This window comes from Cucumis melo, unplaced genomic scaffold, assembly GCF_025177605.1.
Source record: "Cucumis melo cultivar AY unplaced genomic scaffold, USDA_Cmelo_AY_1.0 utg000841l, whole genome shotgun sequence".
Taxonomy (NCBI): Eukaryota; Viridiplantae; Streptophyta; class Magnoliopsida; order Cucurbitales; family Cucurbitaceae; genus Cucumis; species Cucumis melo.
This window is the reverse complement of record NW_026124245.1, coordinates 51791-78942: the sequence shown is the minus strand read 5'-3', so window position 1 is coordinate 78942 and position 27152 is coordinate 51791. Positions and strand designations below refer to the sequence as shown.

General features: G+C 41.9%; 2 protein-coding genes across 26 annotated transcripts in view; both read left to right on the top strand.

Moving 5' to 3' along the window:
* Positions 1–3627: 3627 nt before the first annotated feature.
* The window catches only part of LOC127146613 (cysteine desulfurase 1, chloroplastic-like), a 54153-nt gene continuing 30628 nt past the window's right edge, over positions 3628–27152 (top strand). The window contains exon 1 of the mRNA XM_051080786.1: positions 3628–3789. The gene's annotated coding sequence lies outside the window, so the exon portion shown is untranslated. The remainder of the gene's footprint in view (positions 3790–27152) is intronic.
* The window catches only part of LOC127146612 (cyclic nucleotide-gated ion channel 1-like), a 45443-nt gene continuing 44623 nt past the window's right edge, over positions 26333–27152 (top strand). For 10 of the 25 annotated variants that reach the window (XR_007818043.1, XR_007818051.1, XR_007818042.1 and 7 more), the window contains exons 1-2: positions 26338–26840; positions 26961–27047. Coding sequence is in view for 10 of the 25 variants with exons in the window: in XM_051080782.1 (XP_050936739.1) it covers positions 26787–26840; positions 26961–27047 (141 nt within the window). In the remaining 15 variants the exon portion in view is untranslated. Of the gene's footprint in view, positions 26841–26960; positions 27048–27152 lie in introns of all 25 variants that reach the window. The other 15 variants (XR_007818050.1, XR_007818045.1, XM_051080785.1 and 12 more) reach the window with 8 other exon arrangements.

The following is a 27152-nucleotide window of genomic DNA, read 5'->3' as shown; positions in this document are numbered from 1 at the left end:
CTAACCAAAACCAGACCTACCTAGCCCTTAAAGTCCAGCCGGTTAGGTCAAGTAGAATGCGTTGAGCTCCCTCAGTATCAGAGCTTGTGTGGGGAACTCTTCACTTTTGGCCTAACCAAAACCAGACCTTTCTAGCCTTTAAAACCCAACCAGTTAGGTGAAGTAGAATGCGTTGAGCTCCCTCAGTATCAGAGCTTGTGTGGGGAACTCTTCACTTTTCACCTAACCAAAACCAGACCTGCCTAGCCCTTAGAGTCCAGCCGGTTAGGTCAAGTAGAATGCGTTGAGCTCCCTCAGTATCAGAGCTTGTGTGGGGAACTCTTCACTCTTGGCCTAACCAAAACCAGACCTTCCTAGCCTTTAAAACCCAACCGGTTAGGTGAAGTAGAATGCGTTGAGCTCCCTCAGTATCAGAGCTTGTGTGGGGAACTCTTCACTTTTCGCCTAACCAAAACCAGACTTGCCTAGCCCTTAGAGTCCAGCCGGTTAGGTCAAGTAGAATGCGTTGAGCTCCCTCAGTATCAGAGCTTGTGTGGGGAACTCTTCACTTTTGGCCTAACCAAAACCAGACCTGCCTAGCCCTTAGATTCCAGCCAGTTAGGTCAAGTAGAATGCGTTGAGCTCCCTCAGTATCAGAGCTTGTGTGGGGAACTCTTCACTCTTGGCCTAACCAAAACCAGACCTTCCTAGCCTTTAAAACCCAACCGGTTAGGTGAAGTAGAATGCGTTGAGCTCCCTCAGTATCAGAGCTTGTGTGGGGAACTCTTCACTTTTCGCCTAACCAAAACCAGACCTGCCTAGCCCTTAGAGTCCAGCCAGTTAGGTCAAGTAGAATGCGTTGAGCTCCCTCAGTATCAGAGCTTGTGTGGGGAACTCTTCACTTTTGGCCTAACCAAAACCAGACCTGCCTAGCCCTTAGAGTCCAGCCGGTTAGGTCAAGTAGAATGCGTTGAGCTCCCTCAGTATCAGAGCTTGTGTGGGGAACTCTTCACTTTTGGCCTAACCAAAACCAGACCTGCCTAGCCCTTACAGTCGAGCCGGTTAGGTCAAGTAGAATGCGTTGAGCTCCCTCAGTATCAGAGCTTGTGTGGGGAACTCTTCACTTTTGGCCTAACCAAAACCAGACCTACCTAGCCCTTAAAGTCCAGCCGGTTAGGTCAAGTAGAATGCGTTGAGCTCCCTCAGTATCAGAGCTTGTGTGGGGAACTCTTCACTTTTGGCCTAACCAAAACCAGACCTTTCTAGCCTTTAAAACCCAACCAGTTAGGTGAAGTAGAATGCGTTGAGCTCCCTCAGTATCAGAGCTTGTGTGGGGAACTCTTCACTTTTCACCTAACCAAAACCAGACCTGCCTAGCCCTTAGAGTCCAGCCGGTTAGGTCAAGTAGAATGCGTTGAGCTCCCTCAGTATCAGAGCTTGTGTGGGGAACTCTTCACTTTTGGCCTAACCAAAACCAGACCTTCCTAGCCTTTAAAACCCAACCGGTTAGGTGAAGTAGAATGCGTTGAGCTCCCTCAGTATCAGAGCTTGTGTGGGGAACTCTTCACTTTTCGCCTAACCAAAACCAGACCTACCTAGCCCTTAAAGTCCAGCCGGTTAGGTCAAGTAGAATGCGTTGAGCTCCCTCAGTATCAGAGCTTGTGTGGGGAACTCTTCACTTTTGGCCTAACCAAAACCAGACCTTTCTAGCCTTTAAAACCCAACCAGTTAGGTGAAGTAGAATGCGTTGAGCTCCCTCAGTATCAGAGCTTGTGTGGGGAACTCTTCACTTTTCACCTAACCAAAACCAGACCTGCCTAGCCCTTAGAGTCTAGCCGGTTAGGTCAAGTAGAATGCGTTGAGCTCCCTCAGTATCAGAGCTTGTGTGGGGAACTCTTCACTTTTGGCCTAACCAAAACCAGACCTACCTAGCCCTTAAAGTCCAGCCGGTTAGGTCAAGTAGAATGCGTTGAGCTCCCTCAGTATCAGAGCTTGTGTGGGGAACTCTTCACTTTTGGCCTAACCAAAACCAGACCTTTCTAGCCTTTAAAACCCAACCAGTTAGGTGAAGTAGAATGCGTTGAGCTCCCTCAGTATCAGAGCTTGTGTGGGGAACTCTTCACTTTTCACCTAACCAAAACCAGACCTGCCTAGCCCTTAGAGTCCAGCCGGTTAGGTCAAGTAGAATGCGTTGAGCTCCCTCAGTATCAGAGCTTGTGTGGGGAACTCTTCACTTTTGGCCTAACCAAAACCAGACCTTCCTAGCCTTTAAAACCCAACCGGTTAGGTGAAGTAGAATGCGTTGAGCTCCCTCAGTATCAGAGCTTGTGTGGGGAACTCTTCACTTTTCGCCTAACCAAAACCAGACCTACCTAGCCCTTAAAGTCCAGCCGGTTAGGTCAAGTAGAATGCGTTGAGCTCCCTCAGTATCAGAGCTTGTGTGGGGAACTCTTCACTTTTGGCCTAACCAAAACCAGACCTTTCTAGCCTTTAAAACCCAACCAGTTAGGTGAAGTAGAATGCGTTGAGCTCCCTCAGTATCAGAGCTTGTGTGGGGAACTCTTCACTTTTCACCTAACCAAAACCAGACCTGCCTAGCCCTTAGAGTCCAGCCGGTTAGGTCAAGTAGAATGCGTTGAGCTCCCTCAGTATCAGAGCTTGTGTGGGGAACTCTTCACTCTTGGCCTAACCAAAACCAGACCTTCCTAGCCTTTAAAACCCAACCGGTTAGGTGAAGTAGAATGCGTTGAGCTCCCTCAGTATCAGAGCTTGTGTGGGGAACTCTTCACTTTTCGCCTAACCAAAACCAGACTTGCCTAGCCCTTAGAGTCCAGCCGGTTAGGTCAAGTAGAATGCGTTGAGCTCCCTCAGTATCAGAGCTTGTGTGGGGAACTCTTCACTTTTGGCCTAACCAAAACCAGACCTGCCTAGCCCTTAGATTCCAGCCAGTTAGGTCAAGTAGAATGCGTTGAGCTCCCTCAGTATCAGAGCTTGTGTGGGGAACTCTTCACTCTTGGCCTAACCAAAACCAGACCTACCCATCCCTTAGAGTCCAACCGGTTAGGTCAAGTAGACACATACATATATGAGTCTAAATTCATACATATATCAAGTAAACTCAATGTGAATATGTGATTCTAAATTCATTTAATTTCGCTTTCAAATTTTTAAGAATGAAGTGACTTAATTGAATTCAATTTTGGTCGTTTCAATCGCATGATTAAGTTTGATTTCTAAAAGATGTAGGCTGGAAAAGGAGGTGAGCTAACATTGAATAGAAGAACCATAACAAGAGGGGCACTGGATTCATTGAGAAATGGGCGAGAGATTCCATGGCTCCCATTTCTTTAACTTTTGCAATCAATAGTAATGTCGATCTTGACAGGTAATGTTAATCTATTTAAGTTGAGAGGTTTGGAATACTTCATGAAAATTAAGGTTGATATAGTCTTTAATTTAATGTTGGTTTTGTAAAAAAAATTAAAGTCTGCTGAATTTGAGATTGGATATTGAAACAACTATCTTTTTTACTTGAAAATCTGAATGAAATTGCATTTCTCTTTTGTTTGAGTCGGATTCTGCTTTTGAATCTTGGAAACTTTTTTGATTCATGTTTCTGTAATGTTGAATGGGTATGAAACAAAGTTAGGGGTTGAAATCTTGCAGGAATGTTGGAATGAAGATTTAGGAATTAATTCCTCTTTCTTAGAAGAATCTAAATCTATACAAAGGTCTTCTTTTTTGTTTCCAATCATCTGAGGTAATCTTGTAGGTTCTTTAATTCTTGGTGGAAATTCTAGACTACCTGAGGTAATTTTTGCTTTCTTAATAGTTTTTGTTGCATGTTTTCATGCCATTCTTGAAAATCTTGAGGTTGTTCTTGATTGTTCCCATGTTTGGTTTAGGTTTGTTTTGAACACCTTTTAGGTTTGTTTGAGACTCAATTTGTTGCATCTACACACTTAATTGCTATTTTGGGACTTGAAGTGCTTTTTTTACAATGTTTGAATTTTTTTGGTAAGTTATGACTTACGAAATTATACTTGAGCATTGTTAGGCTATTTTTTAAGTTCGAATGGTACTTAGACATGTTGGTAGGTTATGAGTTATGAGTTACGAAATTATATTTGTTGGATCATTTTGATAGTTCAAGTGATACTTAGACACGATTTGAACAACTTTTAGGTTTGTTTGAGACTCAGTTTGTTGCATCCACACACTTAATTGCCATTTTGGGTCTTGAAGTGCTTTTTTTACAATGTTTGAATTTTCTTGGTAGGTTATGAGTTACGAAATTATACTTGAGCATTGTTAGGCCATTTTTTAAGTTCGAATGGTACTTAGACATGTTTTGAACAGGTGTTAGGTTGTTTCGAACTAAGTTTGTTGCACATACAGACATGATTGCCATCGAAGGGCTTTTTCCACACTTTTTTGAACTTTTTGGCAAGTTATGAGTTACAAGCTTTTGCACTTAAGCGTCATTGGGTCGTTTGAAAGCTAAGACGTGTTTCGAATGCCTTTTTGGTCGGTTTGAATCTAAGTTTGTTGCACTTACACACTTGGCATTCTAGGTCTTGAAGTGCTTTTTTTCAATCTTTTTTGAACTTTTTGGTACGTTGTGAGTTACGAACTTACAGTTAAGATTTGTTAGATCGTTTTGAAAGTTCAAGTGATACTTGGACATGTTTTGAATGCGTTTTAGGTTGGTTTGACACTAAGTTTGTTGCACTCACACACACGGTTGCCACTTTGGGTCTTAAAGTGCTTTTTTCACACTTTTTGAACTTTCCGCTAGGTTGTGAGCTATGAACTTACACTTAAGATGTCTTAGGTCGTTTTTTAAGGTCCAAGTGATACGTAGACATGTTTTCAACACCTTTTAGGTTTGTTTTAAACTTAGTTTGTTGAACTTACGCACTTTGTTGCCATTTTGGGTCTTGAAAGGCTCTTTTCTCACTTTTTTTTAACTTTTTGCTAGGTTATGAGTAACGAACTTACACTTAAGCTTTGTTAGATCGTTTCTAAAATTCAAGTGATAATTAGACTCGTTTTGAACACTTTTAAGGTTGGTTTGAGGGTAAGTTTGTTGTACTTACACATTTGGTTGCCATTTCTTTTGTGGTCTTTGAAGTGCTTTTTTCACAGTTCTTGACTTTTTGGTACGTTGGGAGTTGTAAACTTACACTTAAACTTTGTGAGGTTGCTTTTAAGGGTCAAGTGATACGTAGGCTCGGTTGGAACACTTTTTAAGTTTGTTTGAGACTAAGTCTGTTGCACTTACATGCTTGGTCGGGTTGTGCCATTTTAGGTCCTCGGTGCTTTTTTCACTCTTTTTTGAACTTTTTAGTCGGTTATGAGTTGCGAATTTACACTCAAGCAATGTTCAGAGGTTTTAAACTCTTTTTATTTTGGTTTGGAACTAAGTTTGTTGAACTTGCACACTTGGCTGACATGTTGGGTGTTAGAGTGCTTTTATCGCACTTTTTGGAATTTTGGTCGGTTGTGATTTGCGAACTTATACTTAAGCATTGTTCGATCGTTTTGAAAGCTTACACACGTTTTGAACTCTTTTTAGGTTGGTCTGAAACAAAGTTTGTGGCACTAACACACTTGGTTGCCATTTTCGGTCTTGAAGTGCTTTTTCCACACTTTTTGAATTTTTTGGTAGGTTATGGTTTACGAAATTACACTTAAGTTTTGTTGGGTCATTTTGATAGTTCAAGTGATACTTAGACACGATTTGAACACCTTTAAGGTTTGTTTGAGACTCAGTTTGTTGCATCCACACACTTAATTGCCATTTTGGGTCTTGAAGTGCTTTTTTTACAATGTTTGAATTTTCTTGGTAGGTTATGAGTTACGAAATTATACTTGAGCATTGTTAGGCCATTTTTTAAGTTCGAATGGTACTTAGACATGTTTTGAACAGGTGTTAGGTTGTTTCGAACTAAGTTTGTTGCACATACAGACATGATTGCCATCGAAGGGCTTTTTCCACACTTTTTTGAACTTTTTGGCAAGTTATGAGTTACAAGCTTTTGCACTTAAGCGTCATTGGGTCGTTTGAAAGCTAAGACGTGTTTCGAATGCCTTTTTGGTCGGTTTGAATCTAAGTTTGTTGCACTTACACACTTGGCATTCTAGGTCTTGAAGTGCTTTTTTTCAATCTTTTTTGAACTTTTTGGTACGTTGTGAGTTACGAACTTACAGTTAAGATTTGTTAGATCGTTTTGAAAGTTCAAGTGATACTTGGACATGTTTTGAATGCGTTTTAGGTTGGTTTGACACTAAGTTTGTTGCACTCACACACACGGTTGCCACTTTGGGTCTTAAAGTGCTTTTTTCACACTTTTTGAACTTTCCGCTAGGTTGTGAGCTATGAACTTACACTTAAGATGTCTTAGGTGGTTTTTTAAGGTCCAAGTGATACGTAGACATGTTTTCAACACCTTTTAGGTTTGTTTTAAACTTAGTTTGTTGAACTTACGCACTTTGTTGCCATTTTGGGTCTTGAAAGGCTCTTTTCTCACTTTTTTTTAACTTTTTGCTAGGTTATGAGTAACGAACTTACACTTAAGCTTTGTTAGATCGTTTCTAAAATTCAAGTGATAATTAGACTCGTTTTGAACACTTTTAAGGTTGGTTTGAGGGTAAGTTTGTTGTACTTACACATTTGGTTGCCATTTCTTTTGTGGTCTTTGAAGTGCTTTTTTCACAGTTCTTGACTTTTTGGTACGTTGGGAGTTGTAAACTTACACTTAAACTTTGTGAGGTTGCTTTTAAAGTTCAAGTGATACGTAGACTCGGTTGGAACACTTTTTAAGTTTGTTTGGTTGGTTTGAATCTAAGTTTGTTTGGTTTGTTTGAATCTAAGTTTGTTGCACTTACACACTTGGCATTCTAGGTCTTGAAGTGCTTTTTTAGGGAAATATTTCTGATTTCCCAAATCCTTGATTTCAAATTCATCACCCATTCTCAGTTTTAATTGATTGATTTTTGTTTGATCATCTCCGGTCAAAACAATGTCATCTACATAAACTATTAGAATAGCAATCTTTCCTGTCTTGGAAACCTTTGTACATAGAATATGATTAGAGTGCCCTTGACTATACCCTTGAGACTTGACAAAGATAGTGAATCTGTCAAACCATGCTCTCGGAGACTTTTTCAGACCATATAGGGATTTTTGGAGTTTACACACCTACTGACCAAATTGGGCTTCAAATCTTGGCGGGGGGCTCATGTAGACTTCCTCCACAAGGTCTCAATTCAAAGAAGCATTCTTAACATCTAGCTGGTATAGAGGCCAATCTTTGTTCACAACAACAAATAGCAAGACTCTAACAGTATTCAACTTAGCAACTGGAGAAAAGGTTTCTGAATAGTCAATATCATAGGTCTGAGTAAATCTTTTTGCAACTAACCTTGCCTTGTGTCTATCAAGTGTACCATCTGCTTTGTATTTGAGAGAAAACACCCATTTGCATCCTACAGTTTTATGTCCTTGGGTAGAGCACAGATCTCCCAAGTTCTATTGTTTTCAAGAACCTTCATCTCTTCCATAACAACATTTTTCCATTCAGGACACTCTAGAGCAGTGTAGATATTTTTCGGTATTATGGTAGAGTCAAGGCTTGCTGTAAACGCTCTAAACTATGAAGAGAGATTATCATAGAAAACATAGTTGCAAATGGGATGTTTAGTGCAGGATCTGGTACCTTTTCTCAAAGCAATGGGAATGTCAAGAGAGGGATCATACTCATCAAGTTTTCTTGTATGACCCTGTTATGCTTCATCATTACTGATTTCTATTCTAACCTCAATGTCATCACCATGGTTCTTTTCTTCCATATTTTCAAGAACAGCAACATCAGACTTGTCATTCTCACTTATCGTATTATTAGTACAAGGTTCTGTAGGGTTTTCCATACCTTGGTCTCGAGGAGGTTCGAAGTCTTGGACTGGAGCCGGCGGTTGACTAGTAGGGGACCCAACTTCCTTTATGAGATTCCTCCTGTAATATGTTTTCCAAGGAACTTGGTTTGCAGGTAAGATTATGGGATGAGGATCAACGTCAGATACAGTACTAGGAGTAGGTTCAGTAAATTCGAAAGTGTTGTTAGACTTTTCACTCACACTCTCCCCCTGAAGATGGCTAACAGGAAAGTAGGGTCGGTTTTCACAGAAAGTAACATCCATAGTGACAAAGTATTTTCTAAACGACGGGTGAAAACATTTATACCCGCTTTGGTGAATGGGATATCCAACAAACACACAGGCCTGAGCCCGAGGGGTAAATTTAGTCTAATTAGGGCCAAAATTATGGACATAAGTGGTACACCCAATGTAACGGCCCAACTCCTTATACTGAGTCGAAGTCATTACTAAATATAGGACAAGTGGTTTAGGACAAAATTTAGTAAAAACGTATAAGGTTTTAGAAATTTATTTATGAAAATCCAACAAGGTAACATGCAAAAAAAAAATGATGTTTCGTTCTAAAGTCCTACTCGGGCCCTATCTAAAACGAAATGGTAAATAGTGAAGAATACTCAAACTCAGGTACTAAAGTCAAAAACAAGAATAGGCGGAAGCAGAAATCCCTATGGCTTGCCACGGTCATTTCTGGTCGCTCGCCAGCTTGCCTTTGCCCTTACCTCGTCCTCTACCTGAAAACATGACATGAAAAGAGTGAGTACAAAATACTCAGTAAGGGACCCACTACTAGTCCCACTAGGTGCCTGTTAGCTTCCTGTCAGAGTCCTGTAACTGGTACCCAATCGCTGGCACGTTCCCGAACACGTGCAACATGCGCTCCCGTAGGAACGTAACTCTGGTCTTCGGTGCCCCGGGGGACACCTAGGACAATCGGGATGCGAGGACCCCGTCGAGTCACTCGAGTCATATCTATATCCATGCTAGACTGGTGTCCCGTCGGACCGCACAGTCCTAAATAGGTGGTGATCCCGAAGGACACCCATGCAGGTACGACTCTAACAGGTTAAACTAACAGGTACCCTAATCGCAGTATACATACACATGGCGTCATCATATAACATAACAGATAAATCATCATTACACTCTCCATCTCGACACCCGTCGTACAGCCATAACAGTTCTCGTCATCACAACATCATGCTATAATATAACCATATCATCAATCGCATCATACTATCATTAATTTCATGCATCGTACAGTCTAGTCCTCGACATGCACAATTGAAGGTATACGTGACCTCATAATTCTAAACATGGAGCTAGTAGTAGAAATCTCTTACCTGGAGATTTACTTGGCGAGTTCTAACCGCGAGGCAAGTGTGCTTTCCAAGCAACGAGGTCCTAACTGTTTAATACGCCAAAATTCGTAATTAAGTCACCAACGACTAACGGTTCAAAATTCAGTTGAAATGACTTACCCTAGAAAGAGGTTGCAATGCTGAGCCCCTACTGAAGAAATCCCACGCTGCAGCAGTTACTTGGTCCAAGACGTCCCTTAAGGAAAATAATTTAATTTAATTCCAAATTAAATTATTTAGTGTCCAAAGTCATTAAGTCTTACTGGGTAATGCCAAAATAATTAGTTTAATTATCCAAAATTGGATGGCAGGAGCCAAATTAGGCTTGGCGGCTCGGCTGGAAAGAGAACAAGGATCGGCTCGGCTTGGAGGTTGAAGATCGGCTCGGCTCGCGGCGCAGACTGGCGCGGCTCGTGGTGCAGACAAGCGCAGCTCGGCTTGGTACAGCGTCTACGCACGTGCGGCTCGCACGTGGGCGCTGCTCGGCTCGCGGGTGCACGCGGCTCGGGTTCCGGGTCAGAGGCACGCGGCACGGGCCGAGCTTCGGGTCACGGAGCGGGGCTTCGGCCGGGTGGGGTCCTCACGCGACGAGGCACTGGCTTCCGGATCCGGGTGGCGCGACGGCTGCGGGTGGTCCGGCTACACCACGGCTTCGCTCGGCGACGGCTGCAGACGGACGTTTCGGCTGCGCTGCGTCGGATCGAAGCGGCGCGACGCGGCTGGCTGACGGATCGGCTGCGGATCGCGAAGGGTGACGCGGCTCGGCTTCGGGCGACGGCTGCGAGAGACGACTGCTCCGGCGGACGCTCGGCGTGCGCGGATCGGCTTGGACGATTCTTCCGACGCGGCTGGAAGCTCGGCGACGGCTCGGGTGGACTGAAGACTCGGCTGCACTGCTGAACAGAGAGGGGAAGTCTTGGCGGCTCGGGTTCGCGGCGGCGGCGGCGGCGGCTGCTAGGGTTTTATTAATAAATCTTTTTTTTCCTCCCTTTTTCTCTTTTCTTTTCCCCCTTTCTTTCTTTGATTTTTCTCTTCTTCTTTACGCACGAGACCCAAGGCTTTTTATAAGACAATATCTCTTTTCTTTTCCTTTAAATAACCCAAACCAACCATCTCCTCTCTCTCTCCAAATCTCACCAAACTCAACCAACCCTCCTTTCAATTAGCAATAACTCACTAAATAATTTCTAAATACTAAAATAGGTAACATAATAGAAAAATACTTAATAATAAAAAAAGTGGAAAACCCAACTTTAATAAACCGGAAAATTCAAAATGATAAGGTTCTCCCAATAAATTTGTCTTTTCCAAGACCATACATAAATATTAATAGTAAGATGAACAAAAACAAGTTTGTTGGGGCGTTACATACTCCACTCCTTAGAAAACTTTCGTCCTCGAAAGTTCTAATCCTCGAACAGCTCGGGGTACTGAGCTCTCATGTCCTCTTCTTTCTCCCACGTGGCCTCTTCCACTCCATGGTTCTGCCAAAGGACTTTGACCAGTGGAATTTCTCGACTACGAAGCTTTTTGACCTCCCTTGCCAAGACCTCGACAGGCTGCTCCTCGTAGCTCAAGTTCTCGCTGATCGGTAGTGGCTCGAAGTCCACCACATGTGTTGGGTCTGCGACATATTTCCTCAGCATGGAGATATGGAATACGTCATGCACTGCAGCAAAAGATGGGGGTAGCGCCAAGCGATAAGCCACGGGGCCAATCCGCTCCAGTATCTCAAACGGCCCTACGAAGCGTGGACTCAGCTTCCCCTTCTTCACGAACCTCAGAACACCCTTCATAGGTGCTACCTTCAGAAAGACCATGTCTCCCACTTCAAGCTCGAGATCCTTACGTCGTACATCAGCATAACTCTTCTGTCTGCTCTGTGCTGTCAGCATACGAGCTCGGATCTTCTGTATGGCTGCATTGGTAGTCTGCACTAACTCGGGGCCTAGCATCCTCTGCTCTCCAACCTCGCCCCAGCAGACAGGAGATCTACAACACTTGCCATATAGAGCCTCGAACGGTGCCATACCGATAGTAGCCTGGTAGCTGTTATTATAGGCAAACTCCATCAGATGCAGATGAGAGTCCCAACTTCCTGAAAACTCTAGCACGCAGGCCCGTAGCATGTCTTCCAAAATCTGGTTCAATCTCTCTGTTTGACCATCAGTCTGAGGGTGGAATGCCGTGCTGAAGTCTAACCTCGTACCTAAAGCAAGTTGAAGTCCTTTCCAGAACTTCGATGTGAAACGAGCGTCTCTGTCTGAAATGATGGATACGGGTACTCCATGTAGTCTCACAATCTCTGTCATATATAACTGCCCCACTTACTGGCAGTGTAAGTGGATTTCCCTGGCACGAAATGGGCCGACTTCGTGAGTCTGTCGACCACAACCCAGATCACTGTATAGCCCTTTAGGGTCTTGGGCAGTCCCGTAATAAAATCCATCGACACACTCTCCCACTTCCACCCTGGCACACTCAAGGGTTGTAACAACCCGGCTGGACGTTGTCTAGGTGCCTTCACCTGCTGGCACACCAAGCACCTACTAACAAAGTCTGCCACTTCCCTCTTCATGTTCCTCCACCAGTAGACACTCCTCAAGTCCTGGTACATCTTCGTACTTCCAGGGTGCATGGTAAATGGAGAACTGTGAGCCTCAGTCAAAAGTTCTGTCTTGACTGCGCTGTCTTCCGGCACATACAAGCGTCCCTCAAACATAAGGCCATCGTCAGAGGATATGGAGAAGTCCTCACCTTGCCCTGTCTCTACCATACGACGCTTCTCGACCAAGTAAAGATCATTCAGCTAAGCAGCGATGATCTTTTGCCTCGAGGTTGGCTGAACTGACAACTGAGCCAACTGTGCGGTGACCTCACCTACTGAGACTGCAATCTCGGCTCTCTCAAAATCTCTGAGTAAGGGGGTCTGCTTGGTGATTAGCGCTGCTGAATGTGCAACCTTCCTACTCAGCGCGTCAGCCACTATATTTGCTTTACCTGGGTGGTACAGGATCTCGCAGTCATAGTCTTTCACCAACTCGAGCCACCTCCTCTGCCTCATGTTCAACTCCTTCTGAGTGAAGAAGTACTTCAGGCTCTTATGATCGGTGTAAATCTGTATCTTCTCACCGTACAGGTAGTGCCTCCATATCTTCAGTGCAAAGACTACAGCTGCCAACTCCAAGTCGTGGGTAGGGTAGTTCTGCTCATGAATCTTCAACTGGCGGGAGGCATAAGCAACTACCTTACCTTGCTGCATCAGGACACAGCCCAGTCCCTTCTTGGAAGCATCACTATAGATCACAAAGTTTCCCGACCCATCGGGCACTGTCAGGACTGGTGCAGTCACCAGCTTCTGCTTGAGCTCCTGAAAGCTACTCTCGCATGCTGGGCTCCAGACAAAAGGGGTTCCCTTCCTGGTCAACTGGGTCAACGGGCTGGCTATACGTGAGAAGTCTTCCACGAATCTCCTGTAGTAACCTGCCAAGCCCAGAAAACTTCGAATTTCACTAACTGTGGACGGTCGAGGCCAGTTGGTCACCGCTTCAATCTTTGTTGGATCCACTGAAACTCCCTCACTGGAAACCACGTGGCCAAGGAACGTCACCTTCCTTAACCAGAATTCACACTTGGAGAACTTGGCATACAACTTGTTGGCTCGAAGAGTCTCCAAAACCTGGTGCAAGTGCTCCTCGTGCTCAGCCTCAGTTTTAGAGTAAATCAAGATGTCATCAATGAAGACTATGACGAACGAGTCTAGAAAATCCTTAAACACCCTGTTCATCAAATCCATGAACACTGCAGGAGCGTTAGTCAAGCCGAAAGACATCACAACGAACTCGTAATGTCCGTACCTCGAACGAAAGGCCGTCTTGGGAATGTCACCGTCCCTAATCCTCAACTGGTGATAGCCTGACCGCATGTCGATCTTGGAAAAGACAGTGGCTCCCTGCAACTGATCGAACAAGTCATCAATCCTGGGCAAAGGGTAGCAGTTTTTAACTGTCACCTTGTTCAGCTCTCGGTAGTCAATACAAAGGCGCATCGACCCATCCTTCTTCTTCACGAACAACACTGGGGCTCCCCAAGGCGACACACTGGGCCGGATGAAACCTTTGTCCAGCAACTCCTGTAACTGGACCTTCAACTCTTTTAGCTCGGCTGGAGCCATTCTGTAAGGGGCCCTCGAGATAGGGGCAGTGCCCAGCTCTAACTTGATGGCGAAGTCTACCTCCCTGGGAGGCGGAAGTACTGGGAGTTCGTCGGGGAAAATATCAGGGTACTCCCTTACCACTGGTTCGGAAGATAGGGAAACTTCTGGCTCTCTAATATCCACTACGCTTGCCAAGATGCTCCAAGTACCCTGGCTGAGTAGTTTACTAGCCTTCATGGCTGAGATGACCTTGGGTATACATACCATGCCTGCCCCCCTAAATTTGAAACTAGCCCCGAAGGGAGGGTTAAAGACAACTTCCTTGCCAAAACAGTCTATATTTGCATGGTTAGCTGACAGCCAATCCATGCCTAGAATCATGTCGAAATCCTGCATGTCTAACACTAGTAAGGTCACGTCTAACATATGATTCGCTATCTCTACCCGACATGCCTTTATTTGTTCTTTGGACAACAGGACCTCCCCAGATGGAGTAGAAACAGACAAAACACTACCCAAAGGTTCTACCTCCAAACCCACATGCTGAACGAAAACAGAAGATATAAACGAGTGGGATGACCCAGAGTCAAATAGTACAAAAGCATAATGCCCCAAAATTGGGAGCGTACCTGTCACCACTGTACCAGCTCGCTCGGCCTCCTGCCGAGTAGTGGTAAAAACTCTCCCCTGCTGGGAAGCAGAAGGCTGGGGCGGTGTCGTCTCAAAGGGTTTCTGAGGACACATATCAGCAGTGTGCCCCGGCTGTCTGCACCTGAAGCAGACTCCACTTCCAGCCAAGCAACGACCTCCGTGGACTCTCCCACAGGTAGTACAAGCGGGTAGCTCTCTCAGAGTCCTCCCGGCTGCTGCAAGCTCCCGTCGGTGTCTCTGAAAGACACCTCCTGACCTCAGAGTTCGCTGCGGTATTACGTCAGGCTGCATCTCCACCTTTCTTTTCTGTCCCAAGGCTGACCCTCTGCCGGCAGCCTTAGACGAATCAGCTCTCTCATGCAGGCTCAAATCCAGTGTTATTCGTAGTGCATCAGCATGAGTGGTTGGCCGGAGAGCTCGGACAATGCCCTGAAGGTCTAGCCTGAGTCCTCTAACGAATTTCTCCGTCCTGGCAGCCTCATCCCTTACCACATCGGGAGCAAAACGGGACAGCATGTCGAACTCGGCGTCGTACTGCTCCACCGTCATATCGCCTTGCTCCAAGTTTAGGAACTCTTGCAGCTTAGCGTGCTTCACGTTGGCAGGGAAGAACTTAGCATAGAAGTTCTCCTTGAACTGCTCCCAAGTTATCTTGCTGACGTCGCCCCCCAGCATTCTCTCAGCAGTCTCCCACCAGGCGGTGCCCCTATCCTCCAAGAAGAAAACTGCACACTGCACCTTCTAGTCTTCTGGGCACTTCATGTACCGGAAGATAGTCTCTATGGACGTCAACCACATTTGGGCCTTTGTGGGGTTGTCCATGGATCCGTCAAAGGTCTTAGGATTATACTTCCTAAAGTCCCGTAAGTGTTTAGTCTCGGCCGACAGTTGAACTGGTACGGGTTGAGCTTCCTCAGGGGCTGGAGGAACGTCGGCCTGGGCCTGAACAGGGGTGGCCTGGTTCTGCTGGGCGGCGAGGAAAGGTGCCAAAGCAGCTTGCAGCATGTCCTGATAACGCTGCTCCATCGCGGCGAGATCCGCCTGGGTGACCGGTGCGTTAGGGTCGACCACCGGTGCAGCAGGTTGCGCCTCCAGCTGGCCACGACCAGCTCCTCTGCCTCCCCTACCACCTTCTCGGCGTGCACCTCTACGTGGCGGCATTCTCCCTAAAATTCACCAACAAAACTTTTCACCACAAGAACTTAACACACCTATCTCTAGGTCTAGTCTATTCAGGCAAAATTGTAATCTTAACATTAGCAAGGCTTTAGACATACCTGGCGAGTGTCGAAGGACCGTATAGCCATAGGGTGAAGTAAAACCAAAACAAAACAATGACTTACATCGTAGGTCAGTCTACAGAACCTAAAACACTGTGCTCTGATACCAACTATAACGGCCCAACTCCTTATACTGAGTCGAAGTCATTACTAAATATAGGACAAGTGGTTTAGGACAAAATTTAGTAAAAACGTATAAGGTTTTAGAAATTTATTTATGAAAATCCAACAAGGTAACATGCAAAAAAAAATGATGTTTCGTTCTAAAGTCCTACTCGGGCCCTATCTAAAACGAAATGGTAAATAGTGAAGAATACTCAAACTCAGGTACTAAAGTCAAAAACAAGAATAGGCGGAAGCAGAAATCCCTATGGCTTGCCACGGTCACTTTTGGTCGCTCGCCAGCTTGCCTTTGCCCTTACCTCGTCCTCTACCTGAAAACATGACATGAAAAGAGTGAGTACAAAATACTCAGTAAGGGACCCACTACTAGTCCCACTAGGTGCCTGTTAGCTTCCTGTCCGAGTCCTGTAACTGGTACCCAATCGCTGGCACGTTCCCGAACACGTGCAACATGCGCTCCCGTAGGAACGTAACTCTGGTCTTTGGTGCCCCGGGGGACACCTAGGACAATCGGGATGCGAGGACCCCGTCGAGTCACTCGAGTCATATCTATATCCATGCTAGACTGGTGTCCCGTCGGACCGCACAGTCCTAAATAGGTGGTGATCCCGAAGGACACCCATGCAGGTACGACTCTAACAGGTTAAACTAACAGGTACCCTAATCGCAGTATACATACACATGGCGTCATCATATAACATAACAGATAAATCATCATTACACTCTCCATCTCGACACCCGTCGTACAGCCATAACAGTTCTCGTCATCACAACATCATGCTATAATATAACCATATCATCAATCGCATCATACTATCATTAATTTCATGCATCGTACAGTCTAGTCCTCGACATGCACAATTGAAGGTATACGTGACCTCATAATTCTAAACATGGAGCTAGTAGTAGAAATCTCTTACCTGGAGATTTACTTGGCGAGTTCTAACCGCGAGGCAAGTGTGCTTTCCAAGCAACGAGGTCCTAACTGTTTAATACGCCAAAATTCGTAATTAAGTCACCAACGACTAACGGTTCAAAATTCAGTTGAAATGACTTACCCTAGAAAGAGGTTGCAATGCTAAGCCCCTACTGAAGAAATCTCACGCTGCAGTAGTTACTTGGTCCAAGACGTCCCTTAAGGAAAATAATTTAATTTAATTCCAAATTAAATTATTTAGTGTCCAAAGTCATTGAGTCTTACTGGGTAATGCCAAAATAATTAGTTTAATTATCGAAAATTGGATGGCAGGAGCCAAATTAGGCTTGGCGGCTCGGCTGGAAAGAGAACAGGGACCGGCTCGGCTTGGAGGTTGAAGATCGGCTCGGCTTGCGGCGCAGACTGGCGCGGCTCGTGGTGCAGACAGGCGCGGCTCGGCTTGGTACAGCGTCTACGCACGTGCGGCTCGCACGCGGGCGCTGCTCGGCTCGCGGGTGCACGCGGCTCGGGTTCCGGGTCAGAGGCACGCGGCACGGGCCAGGCTTCGGGTCACGGAGCGGGGCTTCGGTCGGGTCCTCACGCGACGAGGCGCTGGCTTCCGGATCCGGGTGGCGCGACGGCTGCGGGTGGTCCGGCTACACCACGGCTTCGCTCGGCGACGGCTGCAGACGGACGTTTCGGCTGCGCTGCGTCGGATCGAAGCGGCGCGACGCGGCTGGATGACGGATCGGCTGCGGATCGCAAAGGGTGACGCGGGCTCGGCTTCAGGCGACGGCTGCGAGAGATGGCTGCTGCGGCGGACGCTCGGCGTGCGCGGATCGGCTTGGACGATTCTTCTGATGCGGCTGGAAGCTCGGCGACGGCTCGGGTGGACTGCAGACTCGACTGCGCTGCTGAACAGAGAGAGGAAGGCTTGGCGGCTCGGGTTCGTGGCGGCGGCTAGGGTTTTATGAATAAATTTTTTTCTCCCTTTTTCTCTTTTCTTTTCCCCTTTCTTTCTTTGATTTTTCTCTTCTTCTTTACGCACGAGACCCAAGGCTTTTTATAAGACAATATCTCTTTTCTTTTCCTTTAAATAACCCAAACCAACCATCTCCTCTCTCTCTCCAAATCTCACCAAACTCAACCAACCCTCCTTTCAATTAGCAATAACTCATTAAATAATTTCTAAATACTAAAATAGGTAACATAATAGAAAAATACTTAATAATAAAAAAAGTGGAAAACCCAACTTTAATAAACCGGAAAATTCAAAATGATAAGGTTCTCCCAATAAATTTGTCTTTTCCAAGACCATACATAAATATTAATAGTAAGATGAACAAAAACGAGTTTGTTGGGACGTTACACCCAAACACACGAAGAGGAACCTCAGACACAAGGCGAGTAGAGGGGTAAGACGATCTAAGGGAGTCTGAAGGGGGAGTATACGAGAAGGCATTCTATTGATTAAGTGAGTGGCTGTAAGAATAACATCTCCCCACAGGTATGATGGAAGGGAAGTGGAAAGCATAAGGGAGCGAGCTACTTCCACAAGGTGACGGTTTTTTTGTTCGACCACTCCATTTTGTTGAGGAGTGTAGGCACATGAGGTTTGGTGAGCAATCCCTTTGGAGGTTAGAAATTCACTAAGGTTATGGTTTTGGAATTCCCGACCATTATCACTTCGAAGAATTGCAATTTTTTATGAAATTATGTTTCAATAGTACGATAGAAGTTTTGGAAAATGGACGAAACCTCGGATTTATCTGTTATTAGGTAGACCCAGGTAAGACGGGTATGGTCATCGATGAAAGTTACAAACCACCGCTTTCCCGATGAGGTGGTGACCTTGGAAGGACCCCAAACGTCACTATGGATGAGGGTAGACGGTTGTGTAGGTTTATATGGTTGTGAGGGAAAAGAGACCCGATGTTGTTTAGCCCGGATACACATATCGCAAGATAGAGAAGAGACATCAAGTTTAGAAAAAAGGTGGGGAAATAAATATTGCATATATGTAAAGTTTGGGTGGCCCAGTCGAAAATGCCACAACATACAGTCTTTGTTCAAAAGTGCTAAAGTAAGATGACAGTAAACTAACCCTAGACAAACTACTATAGGAGGTATCATCATCAAGGATGTAAAGTCCCCTTCTATGTCAAGCAGTGCCAATCGTCCTCCTCGAGCTTATGTCCTGAAAATAAACCGATACAGATAAGAAGATAGCTTTACAATGCAATTCACGAGTGATCTTGCTTATAGATAACAAATTGTAAGACAGTTTAGGGACATGCAAAACACTCTGGAGAGTAAAACTGTCAGAGGGAACTATTTGTCCTTTGCCAGCGATTAGAGCTAGAGAGCCATCAGCTATTCGAATTTTTTCATTACCGGTACACGGGGCATAACAGATAAAGTGTTTCGAAGAACCTTTCAAGTGATCTATAGCCCTTGAGTCTAAGATCCAGGGATTCTTCCCATCAACGCTAATAAGCCCAAGGGACTGAGGCATACCTGACTGAGCAATGGCACCCAGAGTCGGAGTCTTGGTCTGGCTCGCAGTAGGATCAGTTGATTGAGAGGTGCTGGCAGGGGTAGTCTCACTAATGTATGCACGTCATGAGTTCTGTTTCTCGTTGGAGGACCGTTTGTTACCTCTTGGGGGACGACTGTGGAGTTTCCAACACTGATCCTTGGTGTGCCATTGTTTCTTGCAGTGCTTACACACAGGAATTGACTTCCCATTATTCTTGTCACTGTCATGATTTGAGGACCGAGCGCTAAAGGCAGCGGAGTCAATGGTAGGGGTAGTAGTACACCCATGGCATTAGTGCGATCCTCTTCCAGGCGGACTTCAAAACAAACTTCCATTAGGGAGGGAAGAGGTCTTTGTCCGAGTATACGACCACAAACAGTATCAAATTTGGGATTAAGTCTTGCAAGGAAGTCATAAACACGGTCAACCTCTTCAAGTTTAGCATATTGAGTATCGTCATTTGGTGTGTCCCAAACTGTCTCTCTGCACAAATCCATCTCTTTCCAGAGGAGAGAGAGCTTGTTAAAATAGGTAGTCACGTTCAGAGTCCCTTGTTTGCAATTATGGACCTGTTTTCGCAGTGTATACAACCGAGAGGCATTCTGTCGTTTCGAGTAAAGGGTTTGAGTTGTATCCCACAAATCTTTTGCTGTGGCAGCAGATAGTAGAGGCTTGTCGATCTGTGGTTCCATACTATTAATCAACATGGACCGAATAAGTGAGTCCTCCCCTTTCCAAAGTCGTTCCAAGGCGTCTTCTGGTAGAGGACGTACAGTCCCTCCAGTTAAGAAGTCGAACTGGTGGCGACCTTCGAGGAACATCTTTATTGATTGGGACCAAGAAAAATAATTTTGCCCATTTAATTTTTCACCTGAAAAATTCTCTGTAGACGAACCCAAAGAGCCAGTTATATAATTTGACAGTAAATTAGGGAACGAAGTTATCGGGTTCTTGGAATACATCGGTAACTCGGTTGGTTTGAAATGCATCAAAGACTCACCCGCTTCAATGTTTGATCTGTTCTAAGGTTGATTAATTCCGTTACCAGAAAACAATGGTTGCTGTAAAGAGTCAACGTACAGCGGATGCTTACTGTACAGATTTGAAAGATTTACGGTTGAGGGTTGCTATCCGGAGCTCATAGGCGGCGCGTGAGGATGCGAATGGCCGGAAGGGCTTGACGGTTGGACATCCGACGGCGCGTAAAAGGGAATGGGCTGGGCGGTGAGATGAAACGGCCCATGCGCTGGAGAGAAGCGGCGCGTGAAGCATCTTCTGGTCAGACGGTGGCTCGTACGACTGCGAAACCACTCCCGTTGGGTAGATCGGCGGTTTCTGTAGGTTTTGAAGCAGTTTCTCCATGGCGGCAGCGACGACAGTGACGGGTTCAATTTCGATCTGGGTTTCTCCTAGGGTTTTGTTATTGCTTTGCTCTGATACCATATTGAAAGCAATTAACAACAACCCGAGACTTACGTGGAAACCAGAGAACTGGGAGAAAAACCACGATACTTTAGTTTTTATTATTTTTCTTATGAATACAATTGGTACAAATAGAGAAAATAAATATAGTACAATAGGAGTAAGAAAGGAAAAGATCTAGGAAATATTTAGGAAATAAAATCTTATATATTATTCTTTCCAAAAATACTCTAAGGACAAAGCCCTACTAATTCTAACAGTAGGCTTTAAGGTTTTATTTGTGAAGATTATGATTTCATATTTAAGTTAATGAAAGTGTTTTACATTCCTACATCATGAAGTTGCATCCTTTATCTTTTTAAACATGTGTAGCCATATACTGCTTTAACTTTAAGTTTAAACTGTAACAATCTATTCTTTCAGTGCAAATCATACTTACGGTTGCTGAACATCATAGTGCCATTGTTCCTTGGCAACTTATAGCTGAAAGGACCGGTGTTGTTCTGAAGTTTGTAAGTTTAGGTGAACATAATGTCCCAAACTTACTAGAGTTAAAGGAAATGTTTTCAACAAAAACAAAGCTTGTGGTTACCTATCATGTCTCAAAATGTATTGGGTACACCATTCTATTTGATATTTAGCATTTTTTTAATCTATTTCCTTTTTATACCATTCAATTTATAAACATTACTCAAATAAAACAAGTAGTAGGTGAATATTTCAAACTGAAGTGTTATCATATTACTTCAGTTATCACACTTCTAGTGGAAAGGTTTGCAGCTGAATAAAAACAATAAAGTCAAATGAATGAAGAATGAAAAGAACTGTCAGACATTTTTCCTTCTCTTGATCTGTGTCCAGTTACTCTTGATATCTTTCTAATAATAACTATATGCAAATAGTGGAATTCAGTATGATTTGATTTTTTTCTCTGCAACTTATGTTCTTCCAATTGAAGAAATAGTTGGCTTAGCACATCATTTTGGGGCAAAAGTGCTTGTAGATTCGTGCTAGAGTGTTCTACACATAGTTGTCGACATCTAGGCACTTGATGCTGACTTTCTTATTGCTTCTTCTCACAAGGTTAGGTTGTTTTCTTATTAATTAAATGGCAAGCCTTACATTTGGGCATATGAAGATAAGGAATAAACATGCTTCAGATGTGTGGGCCTACAGGCATTGGATTCTTGTAGATTGATCTATTGTTTGCAATGCCTCCATTCTTAGGTATGTCCTTTGAGAAGATAAGTTATGAAATTAAAATTGCATCAGTTCGTTTTTAGGAAGTCAATATCTAATTTTCATATTTGGTCCTACATGGCTCTAGATGGTGGAGATTTCTTGACCATTCCACATTTGCACAACCTCGTTCCAGGTTAGTGGACTCCATGGTTGCAATTTTGTCCTTTTCTTTTTACTTTAAAATGAAATTTTTCTCAATGTATTTATTTTATATGATGTGGAAAAATTAAAACGTTCAATATATAGGGCTCAAGAATTGCAAGAGACCTAAATAACTGTCGTTTATTTAGCATTATTTGTTTGCTCATTTGTTCTCATAATAATTGACACTTGATAAATCATCTTTTTGAAGTCATTATGAGATTTAAATAGATGACTTCTTGAATGGTGCTAACATTTTGTGATGTCTATTTTATTCGAACTATTCATTAATTGATGCCTTTTTACATATCCTTTCATCTCTTCTATGTATTCTCTTTCTACCCAAATGCCTTTTGATATTTGCATTAAGAAGTCTTTTTGGTGGACAATATTGTCCTTAATTCTACTAATTACTCATATCCCCCTTCGTTAGATTTGAAGCTGGGACGCCTACAATTGGAGAAGCAATTGGTTTGGGGAGCTGCTATTGATTATCTATCTAGGATCGAAATGCAAAAAATTCATAGTTACGAAGTGAGTTGATTGAAATTTGGTATATACCCTTTGTTTGAGAATTTTTGGGCGGTGAAAAATGCGTGAAGCAACTAAATCAGGGTATCAACTAAATAAATACCTTCATAGTAAGTTAGTAATAGAATTTTTTTTTCTTTAATCAAGGAATTTATGTATTATTTTTCTATCAACTAGGTTACCTGGAACACTGAAAATTCAGAATGATATGATAAATATGTTTACTAGTTTTAAGACTTTAGTCTAACGACGAGGAGGTGTTGTATGCTAACAGGAAGAATTGGCGAATTATCTATATGAAAACCTTCGTGCAGTCCCTAACATTCGAATATATGGCCCAGCTCAATTTAGACTTTAGTGTATTTATAAATTATTTAATTAAGCAACGGTTTCATGGACTACATTTTTTCTACATAATTATCGATGTATACATTGTTGACACTTACCTGCCTTTGTTTTTTTTCAATACAAAGTCTCAAATTCCCTGGGATCAAAATTATAGTGACTCGTTGAACTAGTATATGAGATTTTAATTATTGCTTAATTAGCCATGTTATTTGGCAATTGCTAAGAGACATCCATAAACATAAGCAATATTTGATGGTTGAACAAATAGGTTAGATAGGATGAAGTATTGATACATAAAATCATGTAGCTATAAATTTTATTGTTATTATTATTGGTTGGCCTAATAGTGTTAACATTAATGTGTTATTAAATATTTTGAAAAAAAAGTGAAAAAAAGAGACTAAACTAATAATCTACCCTATTATATATGGGTGTGTTCATAGTTTGTTGGAGCTTGTGTTTTCTAGAATAGAATCAGACCAAAATCGAAAATCAAATTGCATTATGTGGTTTGGTTTGGCTTCACAGTTTGCCTTTTATCAACATATGTTTTTTTTTATATATTTTTTAAATTCCTGAAAGTGATCGTGGCTATGAGAGAGTGAGAGTGGCATGGCATGGCGGTAGCGGTAAGAGTGAGAGATGTTGGAGTGGAGACAACCAGATTTAAGAGACTGAAAGTGGTGTGACCGTCGGAGGTGAGGTGAGGTGTGAGTGAGGGAGGGAGGTGATCATCGAAAAAGTTAGATGGAGAGAAAAAGAAAACATAAAGTTAAGTTGAATAAAATTGAATAGATAAAGGTAACAATATAGATTTATATTTTGTCATACCTAATAAAATCTTTAAAAATTGGTTGGTAATAAAAAAGGTTTGTCTTTGATTATTTGTGAAATTACCCTTCCCCTTCCACGAAAACTCTCTCCATCTCTCTAATTTGCTACCCACTCCTCCGATTTGCCATTTGAGTTCGTCGAGTTCCTCTTCTTCATGTGAATTCGTAGCTATGGATGCTCTTCTTCCTTCTTTTCTTTTTTCGAACATCACCTTCTTCCATCATATATCCCAACCTTGGTTATGTTCGTTGGAAAATATTTATTTGACGAAACTAGCTGGTCATACATAGCTTGAAGAACAAAGAAAGGAAGTTGGTTCTGAAGCATTATTATTATTATTATGCATGTCCCTAATTATTTCTCGTTCTATAGATTCATAATAGCAAGAATAGACATTCTTTTGAATTATTGGAAAATGATCTGGGGAATTAAATAGTCATATACATAATCTGATATTGTAAAATCAATAAAACATCAGTTTGAGTACAAGAATCCTACCGTAAAAAAAAAAAACATAAAGTATCCCAATTCAATGAAATGTATAACTACCTCCCAGCTACTAGTTACTTTTTTACACTTGAAGTCACTTAGCCCTTGTGGAGCAAAGAGTTATTAAAGTCAATATTAGTCATACTACAGTAAACAAAAAAGAAAGAAATAAAATTATAATATTTGTCATTAGTCATAAGTCTCGTAACATAGAGACATTATTGTAGTTGAACAAGTTTGGCCCTTGTCTTTGAATGAACAAAATACAGAGAAGGTAAGCGAGTAGACCCATAAATGATCCATTTTGAGTTTTTACAATCTATCTTTGTAGACAATATAGTAGATTGAAAATCTAGTTAATATGACAATTAGGTTTAAAATCCAAATGGAGTACATGTATCCAATGGTAAGTACAAAAGCAAGATTAGATTCGTAGATTGTTTTTTAAGGAAGTTCAAATAATGAATTGTGCATCAGTTTGAGATCTTTGCCTTATAAATATTCACTCATTAATGGAGATAGAGTGTTCTGTTCAGTTGGTGGTTGTGAAAAAAAAAAGGGAAAAAGATTTGTGGTTTTCCTAATCCTAGATCATTCCTCAAGTCCTAATTAAGTCGTTCACGTGGTTTTCCAATCCAAGTACAATTTCATAAGGTGATGAACAAATTCTGCCCTTAATACTATTACTTTTAATTTTATTGTCTTTCTAGTTAAGACCTCTCTTGCATTTTTCTTTTTTCTCACAAAGAGCAGATATAAAACTAGGAAACTTTTTTTACCCACCCATGTCCTGGAATTTCTACCGAATGCTAAAGATATATCCATAGCCCCAGCAAGCATGATAAGAAATCAAAAGCTTGATCATACATTGAAGTTCTTAACAACTCTTAGTTAATGAAATATATACATCTAACAATCTGTCATTTTGATGCTCACTTTCTGACAAATATACCATGTTAAACTTTGGACCATTTGATTAGTTAATAGATAACATTATTTTTTTTAACAAAAATCATTAATCTTACAATACAGCTTAAGAACTTTTTTGAAAAAGTTAGAGAAGAGGTTATATAAAAGAGAGTTACAGCTTTTATTTTTGGGTAAAAAGAGTAGGCAGGAGGTTGAAAAATGAGAAATGGGTAAAGAAGAGTTTATTGTGATCTGTCAAAATTTGTTGGTCCAGAGGGTGGGGGTTAATTTGTTCCTTGGTTAAAGGAGATTACCAAATATTGAAAAGGAAAAACAAATAAATAAAATTTTGAAAATTTTATACATTAGATAATTAAGTGTGATTGAGAATCTACGTCAGCAAGCAGCAGCTACGGGTGGACCTTCTTTGTATTCCAACTTCGAGCCATTTCCACAATGCCTTGAACGCTCACATTTTTGCGACATAGATAGCTATTTAAAAAAGGGAGCTTAAGTGCTCTTTTACAATTTTTAAGCAATGCTTAGATATAGCCAATAAAGGTACTATAAATAATTTATGAATCTCTTGCTATCCTAGTATTAGAAATTTCTTCAAGATTCTATTGAATCTAATTTTAATTTTGCAACTATTTCCAAAGTAAACAATAATAACAATATTGTAACGTTTCAAAAGAATTTAGGTTTCTTTATTTTTTTTTTATAGAAACGACTATGTACTTTTTTATATTTTCCCCATAAATATTAAACTAAAGTCATGAAATATGATAAGACTCAATTGTGATCAAATTATATGGTGGAAACTTATAACTAATTACGGAATACTTAAATAGGGAGAATTAAGAAATAAGAATGAGTTGTGATTTATTGTAAATTGTAGTTAAATAGATAAATGGTTGAATTTCGGGCACTAAAACGAAACATCGAATCGGCGCTCGATAGGACACATTTCCACACCTTTTGTTTTTTTCTCCACGTGGCTATAGAAATACAAAATAAATCATTTATGGAAAAAACATAGTTTGATGAAAAGTTCTGAAGAAATTATTTTAAATAACAGAATTTATTTTTTAAAATATTTATAAATAAAATATTTTAATGACATATAGTTATTTATGTTTAATAAGAAACCTCTCCGAGATAAATTTTTTTATACTTGATAGAAAAATATTTTATCTGTTTTATTATTTTTATTAATATAAAAATAGAGTTGTTTTAAAAATTAGAGTCGTTTTTAAATATATTAAATTTTTAGATTCTATTAAATAATGTCTATTAGTAAAATAGTATCACTATTTATAATAGTTTGTCTAAAAACTATTTAAAAAAACAAGTGCATTAAGTATTCTTTTGCAAAAAATGTGTATGCACGTATACATTCTTTTAACTTTAATTATATATTATTTTTTTAATTCAAAATCTCTAATAACTTAGTTAAAAATTAAAAAGTTTCATTTCATTTCATTTCAAATTTCAAAAAACAACTTCCCTTCGCAGCTTCTCTCTCATTTCTAAATTTCTTCATCTTTCTTCTCAACGGCAACTATCTCCCTCCTCTTCCCCCTCTCTCCGCCTCCCCTTCTCTCTCGATCTCTTGTCTCCTTCGTCTTCCTCAGAATCTTCACTCTTCCTTTCTCTCAATTTCTATTCTCTAAAATGAAGCATCCACCCAAGAAACCCTATCTTGCTAAATACCCATCTCGCCGATCCACTGCCATTTTCTATTCCATGCGCTAACGGCGCCGGAATCAAGGGCGGAAGACCCCTCGGAAGCCTATGTCGTCTTCCAAAGAAAATGCTTCACCGTCAGATCCCAAATTCCCAACTCCATGGTTCCCGATTCCAAACCCTCGCCGACTAAGTTGAAGAGCCTGCTCCATCTTCTAACCCACTTAAGCGGAAGCTCAGTATGGAGACCGTTCCTGAGAATTCCATCCCTGGGTTGTCTGATTCTGTTGTTAAGGTAGTTTACGTGGTGTGGTTATGGATGTTTTGGTATATTTTTTTCTTAATTTGTGTGGTGAAATGATATTTTCCTGTAATATGAAAAATTAATTTGGTCTTATGTTGAATCATCTCACAGATTAGAGAAGATGTAAAATCTGGTGTAGAAAATTTAACAGAGGAGTGTGTATCCACAATGGCAGCCGTTACTCGGCTTCTAATGAAGGTTTTTATCTTCCTCGTGCTAATATGCGCACCTGAGTGCACCCCTATCCCTGCAACCGTGTACTAAAAAAAAGTTGCAGTTGTCCAAAATGTCTATATATAATTT